The following is an 8,882-nucleotide window of genomic DNA, read 5'->3' on the forward strand; positions in this document are numbered from 1 at the left end:
GATGACTCTCACCGACTAAGATGCCACATCACCCTCATACACTCACCTGTGTTCATTTCAGAAGACTCTGATTTCTGCTTTAGCCACCAAATGCATTGAATTCCTTTAGCCGATACTTTGTCAGCAGGAATAAGCAAGTAGCTATAAATGTATTCAGCTGTACGGGCATGAGTCCTTAAGTGATGCCTGCCCTGATGGTATCTGTTGTTGATTTATTATTTCTTCTTGCATCTAACAACGTAAAATATTAGGAAATTTGTAAAGTTACATGTCATCTGTACATCATATTAAAATTTCTAAAACATGTTTACAATTTCGTGTTACTAAATTTGTACTTTGTTCTATTTATGAAGTCAAAGAAAATGAGTTTCTTTACTCAAAAATGAAAATTCACACCCTCATTTTAAAACTTTATTATAGAATGGGTGTTTACATTGATTTATTCATTCGTTCCATTCATATTATTCATATATATTGAGTACCTACATAACAGACTGTGTAATTGTCACCAAGGAATACAAGTGAATAAAGCAAATGTCGTTCCTACTGCATGGACACTCTCAGTCTTACAGAGAAGAGGACATAAAAATAGTATTATTTTCTTTCAATTTTACCAAAGACTGCAAAGAAAAGTAAGGGAAAAGAATGTCCTCACACGGGAAGCTTTAGGTCCAAATGATGCTGGAAAGACAAATAATATTCTATGTCCTTTCTAAGCTACCTGTAGGGCTTCCCTGGTAGCTCAGCTGGTAAAGAATGCGCCTGCAGAGCTGAAGACCCCTGTTCAACTCCTGGGTCATGAAGATCACCTGGAGAAGGGATAGGTTTCGTACCCCGAGCAGTATTCTTGGGCTTCCCTGGTGGTTCAGTTGGTAAAGAAACTGCCTGCAATGCAGGAGACCTGGGTTGGGAAGATCCCAGGAGGAAGGTTAGGCAACCCACTCCAGTACTGTTGTCTAAAGAATCCCCATGGACAGAGGAGGCTGGAGGGCTGCAGCCCATTGGGTCCCAAAGAGTGCAACATTACTAATCACACAGCACAGAAAGTCAATGAATTCTCTTAACTTACTTTCAAGTTACCAAATTCTGGGGAGACTATTTTAGATAAACATTACCTATATATGATTATTTTCATAGAATTTACCTAAAAGCACTTTTTTCTCCTTACTCTTAGAGATCAGAGACCATTCAAGTTCCAGAGAGCCAGATAGATCACTTACATGGCAAAGGCACAAGAGAAATACCAATTCCTTCCAGCAAGCTGACTTAACCAAATACAAACTCCTCGCTTTGATACAGTAGCAGAGCTAGCAGAAGCCATTGTTCTCCCGATCTCTGCGCAGCCCCCATTCATCAAGGACAGCCACCCAAAGGCCCCATGGACTAGTGGACAGCCACCCAGGGATTTTCCTGTTGCTTCTGGGATTCCCCCTGAAGTTCTTGGGCACCGTATGGGAGTGGATGGCCACTTGAGGAATACCCTACAGTTTTGGGATTACAGCCAGCAACTTTTGGGCCCCACATGTTAGTGGATGCCCCCAATAACTTTCCATTCCCCATCCTGGACCTTGGCACTCACAGGAGTTTCTGCCACCTCCTGGCTGCCACCAATTGTTGGGTTGTACCCTGCAGGCTTACAAGACCTATGTTTGCCCAGCTTCGAGACCAAAGAGAGATTCTGCCGTCAAGAACAGAGGTTTAATGGACGGGAGGCACTTACATGTCTGAAGCAATGTCCTGGAGACACACCCCACCATGTGTGGTGCACTGGTGCTGGGAAGTGTGAATACATGGTGACAGGCTTCATTCTGAGAGCAATGGAGGGGTGGGGAGTAGAGGGTGGGGAAGTGGGGAATGGGAAGGAGGGAGAGGGGGGTGTGGGAGGAGATTGCCAGTCCGAGTGGGAGTGAGATCAGGGGGGCTCATTTATTATCATAGAAAGTGGTAGAGGGACATGCCCCTCACCACCCCTTTGAGAAAAAGATGAAATCTGGGGCCTCGGACAAGTACATAGAAAAGCCAGTCATGTGTACAGGCCGTACTGGGGGGGCATGGGATGTACAGAGAGTAAGAGAACAGCCATCCTGAGTGGCCTGACCATACTTATATACCTTCATTTAAAAAATACTTTATTGCTAAAAATCACCAGTGATCATCTGGACCTTCCAATTATTTTGCCGGTGAAAGTTTGACCTATTCTGTGAATCACTGCAGTGTGGCACAAAGACACGGAGTGTGCAAGGGCTGTTGAAAATGGCATTGATAGACTTGTTTGACACGGGGTCCTCGCAAAACTTCAATTTGTAAGAAATCCAATTATCTATGAAATGGGATAAAACAAAGTATGCCTGTACTTCCTCACAATGGAGCAATTCCCAGTATGCTTTCCAGATTCACTCCTCCTTCCCCTGCACCAGCCATTCATACAACTCTTTCCTGTTTCTTTGTGGTGAGTGAAAAGTGTAGTCACTCTCTCCTGCCAACTCTCTGTCACCCATGAACCATAGCCCACCAGGCTCCTTTGTCTATGGGATTCTCCAGGCAGAAAACTGCAGTGGATTGCCATTTCCTTCTCCAGGGGATCTGCCCCACCCAGGGATCAAAGCTGGTTCTCCCACTTTGGAGGCAGATTCTTTACTGTCTGAGCCATAAGGGAAGCTCTAAGAGTGCAAAGCCACCAGTAAAATGATTGAGTCAAAGTTCTAGGCTTTTCAGAAACTCTCATGTAAGAGGTTATTGTTTTTCTTGTGATGAATACTTTTGGGAATGAGAGAAAGTCCTTGTTATAATCCTGTTAACAACAGCCTAGGCCAGAATGAACTAAAAAGCAGGATCCCTTTTCCTCTGGAGGCAATGAAAACAATTACAGAGGAGAAGTGTGCCACCTACTGGCCATGATGGACTAGGACATTGATCAAGTCTAGAATGGGCTTCTTGCTCTTCTAGGCAGAAGTCTGTCTTCTTCAATGAGCATTTTCTTCAGAGCTCAAGGAGGATCTTGCCTGGAAAGAACTGACACCCATAACCTGCAAAATCCTCCCTCCTTAGCTTATGTTTTTCAGAGAGGGAAAATCCTCCCAGCTTCAGGCAGGACATGTCTTGGGCTAAGGTAGCTGTGTAGAGAGAACGGTCAGGATGTGTTTCTCGCTTGCAGGCTGCTCTCTGGCCAAGGTTACAGATTTATCATTTGCTTTACATCCTTTAACACCCTTGGAGTCTTTTTCATGGCATGCTGGATAAGGAAAAGCAAAGGGAATCAGAGGAAACAGCTCCTGTTTGAAGGTACTCTTTTCTGAAGAGTACGTTGTTCGTTGCTTGACTTCAGGAGAAAATTCTCAATGTCCCTTTGAATAATGAGTGCGTTGCATCCCTTCCTCTTTGACTCAGTAGTAAGAGAGAACACAGACACAAATTAGGGGACTTCAGAGAATACAATTGTTGCCAACCAATAACCTGGAGTGTACCTACTTGGGAAGAATTGAGAACTGGTAAGGTAATGGGATACTGCAATTGAGGAAGTTAACCAGGAAGAGAGAGAGAGAGAGAGAGAGAGAGAAATTATGTGTGCGTGTGTGTGTGTGTGTGTCTGTCTATACTGATTAAGTAGTAGGGAAGGGCTTCAATATAGATTAGATCTCTCAAATCTCTGCTTCACATTACAGACTCCGTCTTTAGATTGCTTCTCTCCAATGAATGGATGAGAGGACTGATGGTTTTTGATGAATGTTGCTGGATTTGTGATTTCAGAAGAAGACGATTTAGCTTCGGAACCAGGGACCAGGCTTGATCACTCAGAGCTTTTGTATAGCAGAGTTTTATTAAAGGATAAAAAGGGACAGAGAATCTTCTGATATAGACATCAGAAGGGGGATGGAGAGTGCCCCACTTGCTAGCCTTAAAGGGAGCTATATACTTTTTAAATTGGTTATTACAATAAAGCAAAAGAATGTCTCATGGTTTACAGATCTTACTAGACTCACTTCTACAATATCCAAATTAAGATAATGGGATTAGAACTAAGAATAGAAAGATCTTACTCATCCCACTACAACAATGTACATGTTAAGATAAGTCAGCAGCTTTTGAAGGAGAAACATGCCCTCGAACAAAATACATTGTTCTGTTGACTAAGACAAAGCAAAGTAGGGAAAAAGTTTGTTCTTTTCTCCTCCTTGAGAACTCCAGAACCCTATATCCTCCTGGAGAGTGCCAGACCCTTCTCTCGACCTTGGGGATCCTAGACTTCTTATCAATCTGCCTAGGAACTGACACTCTCAGAGATCTCTAATTTGCAGGTTAAATACATGTCAGTTGCTCAGTTGAGTATGACTCTTTTGCAGCTCCGTGAACTGTACCCTTTTCATACTGCTCATGGGGTTCTCAAGGCAAGAATACTGAAGTGGTTTGCCATTCCCCTCTCCAGGGGACCACATTTGTCACTTACAACCAACCTAGAGAGCATATTAAAAAGCAGAGACATTACTTTGCCAACAAAGTTCTATCTAGTCAAGGTATGGTTTTTCCAGCGGCCACGTATGGATGTGAGAGTTGGAATATGAAGAAAGCTGAGCACCGGAGAATGACGCTTTTGAACTGTGGTGTTAGAGAAGACTCTTGAGAGTCCCTTGGACTGCAAGGAGATCCAACAAGTGCATCCTAAAGGAGATCAGTCCTGGGTGTTCATTGGTAGGACTGATGTTGAAGCTGAAACTCCAATACTTTGGCCACCTCATGCGAAGAGCTGACTCCTTTGAAAAGACCTTGATGCCGGGAAAGATTGAGGGCAGGAGGAGAAGGGGACGACAGAGGATGAGATGGCTGGACGGCATCACCGACTCGATGGACATGAGTTTGAGTAAACTCCAGAAGTGGGTGATGGAGAGGGAGGCCTGCTGTGCTGCGGTCCATGGGGTCCCAAGACTCAGACACAACTGAGCTACTGACTGAACTGTACTCTACCCACCAGGTTCCTCGGTCCATGGAATTCTCCAGGCAAGAAAACTGGACTGGGTTGTCATTTCCTTCTTCTGTATGTTAAGAAAGTTCTGGGCTTCTTTCTTTCTTCTGTCACACTTTGGGGACACTTTTGGGGGCAAGACTACATGGATAATATTTGGACACCTCTGGCTGTCTTTGTGGAGGCTTCCCAGGTGGCACTGGTGCTAAAGAACCCAACTGCCACTGCAGGAGACGTAAAAGACCTAGGTTTGATCCCTGGGTCGGGAAGATCCCCTGGTGGAGGAAACGGCAACCTACTCCTTTGTTATTGCAGGGAGAATCCCATGGACAGGGGAGGCTGTCCATTGGGTCCCAAGGAGTCAGACATGCCGGAAGTGACTTAGCACACACGCCTGCCTGTCTTTGTGACTGTTTAACATCCTTCAAATATTGTGATCCTTCCCCTGTTTGACTGAGCTCTTTTTATATTTAACTTACACTTTGCCATTTTGTCAGCAGAAAAGTCACTTGCCCTTCTTCACTTTCATGCTGTTCAGATATACAGGTTTTATTTTTGCCCACAAACAACTATCGTTTTTCTGGGAAAGTTGAAATGACAAGCAAAATATCTCAAGTCTTGAAAATTAAAGAAATGAGGTGAAACCCCTCTTCCATTCTTTTATTTCCCTTTGTATTAACCCTACGATGAAATGGAACGTAATCCAGGAGGATAGAGACAAACTTCGACCAGCAAATGACTATGTAAAATCTAAGTTCCTACATCTTTTGTTGCTACTTAAATTTACAATGAAACACCATACGTAAGTAAAGAAGCAAGGCTATTTCTCTCTGACACAGCCTGGCCTCATGGCTCTGCATTCTGAGCTCGAGACAGAGATGGATAGGCAAGTCAGCCCAACAGAAGGATGTACTGCACGAACAACTAAAGGTCACTGATTTCTGTGATATAAGCCTCTAATAGTATATAACAGCATCACTGAATTTGCTATGGCCAACTCAGGAATTGTGAGCAAAACAAACATTCAACAGATTAAGTCAAAGATTTGAACATTAAAAGCAGTAGTGGCAAAATAAAAATTGCTCCTAAAGTTGTAACAGTTGCAAATCGATAATGCCTCCACCTACATACAAAAACAGACTTTAGCTCTCAGCATCTTAGGGTTCCTGACCCTTAAATACCTGGGGACACAGGTTAGAAGGGGAGGTCATCACTGAAAACTCCGGTCCTTCACAGAAAGACTCCAGGGAAAGGGTGGGGATCCTAGAAGATCAATGATTTTACAAACAAAGGGACAACCCCCCCCCCTCCCCACCACAGTAGAATTCTGAGGTCCTCAGGATGTACTAAGCCTGCCCTCACCAGTGAATACTAGAGAGTTTGGGCTGAGGACCCTGTCATTCCAGAGGAAAAGTGCTACCAGAAGTGCTAACCACCTTGAGAGTGAGGTGGTGCTGGAAAGACAATTAATTATCTTGGAGTGAGACTCTTAAGACCGACATGCACCAGAAAAGAAGCAGGATTTCTGGCGCGGATATTGGCACAGCCTGTGGAAGAGTATAGATCTACCATAAAAAGCTGGTTGAAAGAAACCACGATCTCTCATATATTGTTCCTGACTGTTGATCTGGAGCCTATTATACAGAGGGAAGTAAGTCAGAAAGAAAAACAGCAAAAGAGACACAGATGTCAAGAACAGAATTTTGGATTCCACGCAAGAAGGTGAGGTGGGATAATCTGAGAGAATAGCATTGAAATATGTATATTACCGTATGTGAAGCAGATCGCCAGTCCAGGTTCATTGAATGGGACAGGGCGCTCAGGGCTGGTGTGCTGGGACCACACGGAGGGATGGCACAGGGAAGGAGGCACGAGGGGGGTTCAGGATGGGGGGCACATGTAAACCCATGGGTGATTCATGTCAATGGATGGCAAAACCGCTACAATATTGTAAAGTAATTAGCCTCCAATTAAAATAAATAAGTTAATTTACAAAAAAGAGAGACATAGTGACAACCTAAAAGTTGAGAGTTATGCTTTATTTGGTGGGAATTTGGGAGGCAGTACATCAATTCACCCTGAGAGATTGCTCCAGGGAACTGAGGGGAAGAGTCAGCTTATACAGGAATTTTCAAGAAAGTGGATGTAGTGTGAACATCAAAGTATCTTTGAGAATTAAAGAAAACCAGCTATCTCAACTTATGGAATTCAGCACTTTTCCTATGTATGTGAAGAGCCAAGTGTCTGGGCTCACTGCAAACATTCCTTTCATGCATCTCAGCTCTCCTGGGGCATTTTCCGTTGCACTTTCTTGCATCTTGCATTTTTTCACATCCTGAGTTGCCTTGGGCTAACCTTAGGGAGTAGCTGCAATTTGGTAGCTGTTAGCCCACAGGTGTATTTCCCCTTCCTGAGGGCCCTGGAGGGCTTGGAGACTCTTGACTGTTTATCATCCTGGTTTACTGGTATGGCAGGAAACGCTCCACGCCTCAAGACCTTGTGGCCCCAGTGAAATGGAATCTCAGGAACCTGAATGAACGTTCTCTAAAGAACAGAAACAGCAGAGTAGCTCATTCACTCTCGATTACAAGAAGACAAATACAGAAACCAATATGGCCTGAGTGACTCTGAATTCCTATGTGTACGATAAGGATGGAGAAATGCAGTTAAGAATCAAGGGAAAATTATGGGTTTGACATAATCTAAGCAATAGCAATTCTTATCTATATTACACTTAAATTGGTACATAATAACTATGTACAGATCTCTAAGTCTTTACATACTTACATAACTTCAGCCTTTATATAGTTTCTCATTTAATTGATACACATTTACATTGACACATCCAAATTTTATTGGGAAAATTAAACTTCTACGGTAAAAATTAAGAGTTTAGCTCAACTACATACTCTAGGCCAAAGAGAAAATATCTAAATGACACCACAAAGGGGAAGTGGGAGAGAAATTGTCGGACGAGTACCAACTTCCTATTTAAAAGCCTAGCTTCGAATGATTGTCATCAGACCCCTACCTGACGGTCCCAGCAGACGCCGTCTCCGCCAGGCCAGCAGCAGCCTCATCTTCTCCATGGCCTTCGTGCTCTCTCTACTGATGGCCCTGGTGCTGGTCAGCTATGGCCCGGGAGGATCCTTGGGCTGTGAGCTGTCTCAGTACCATGTGCTGCTTGGCAGGCGGAACCTCAGGCTCCTGGGCCAAATGAAGAGACTCTCCCCTCACTCCTGTCTGCAGGACAGAAAAGACTTCGGTCTTCCCCAGGAGATGGTGGAGGGCAGTCAGCTTCAGAAGGACCAGGCCTTCTCTGTGCTCCACGAGATGCTCCAGCAATGCTTCAACCTCTTCCACACAGAGCGCTCCTCTGCTGCCTCGGACACCACCATCCTGGAGCAGCTCTGCACTGGACTCTATCAGCAGCTGGACGACCTGGATGCCTGCCTGGGGCAGGTGATGGGAGAGAAAGACTCTGACCTGGGAAGGATGGGCCCCACTCTGACCGTGAAGAGGTACTTCCAGGGAATCCATGACTACCTGCAAGAGAAGGAATACAGCGACTGTGCCTGGCAAATCGTCCATTTGGAGATGATGAGAGCTCTCTCTTCAATATCCAGGTTGCAAAAAAGGTTAAGAAAGATGGGTGGAGATCTGAACTCACCTTGAGATGACTCTCACCGACTAAGATGCCACATCACCCTCATACACTCACCTGTGTTCATTTCAGAAGACTCTGATTTCTGCTTTAGCCACCAAATGCATTGAATTCCTTTAGCCGATACTTTGTCAGCAGGAATAAGCAAGTAGCTATAAATGTATTCAGCTGTACGGGCATGAGTCCTTAAGTGATGCCTGCCCTGATGGTATCTGTTGTTGATTTATTATTTCTTCTTGCATCTAACATACGTAAAATATT

At 44.3% G+C, this 8,882-nt stretch overlaps 1 protein-coding gene across 1 annotated transcript; it reads left to right on the top strand.

The window, feature by feature from the left end:
* The first annotated feature begins 8,044 nt into the window (after window positions 1-8,044).
* Window positions 8,045-8,632, top strand: LOC136148418 (interferon tau). The gene has a single exon (XM_065907948.1). The coding sequence runs from the start codon at window positions 8,045-8,047 to the stop codon at window positions 8,630-8,632; it is 588 nt and encodes a 195-aa protein (XP_065764020.1).
* Window positions 8,633-8,882: the final 250 nt, after the last annotated feature.

This window comes from Muntiacus reevesi, chromosome 17 (genome assembly GCF_963930625.1).
Source record: "Muntiacus reevesi chromosome 17, mMunRee1.1, whole genome shotgun sequence".
In the NCBI taxonomy this organism is placed as follows: domain Eukaryota; kingdom Metazoa; phylum Chordata; class Mammalia; order Artiodactyla; family Cervidae; genus Muntiacus; species Muntiacus reevesi.

Bases quoted from the DNA above. Each gene is read 5' to 3' on its own strand.
- LOC136148418 (XM_065907948.1), top strand. From the start codon at position 8,045: ATGGCCTTCGTGCTCTCTCTACTGATGGCCCTGGTGCTGGTCAGCTAT.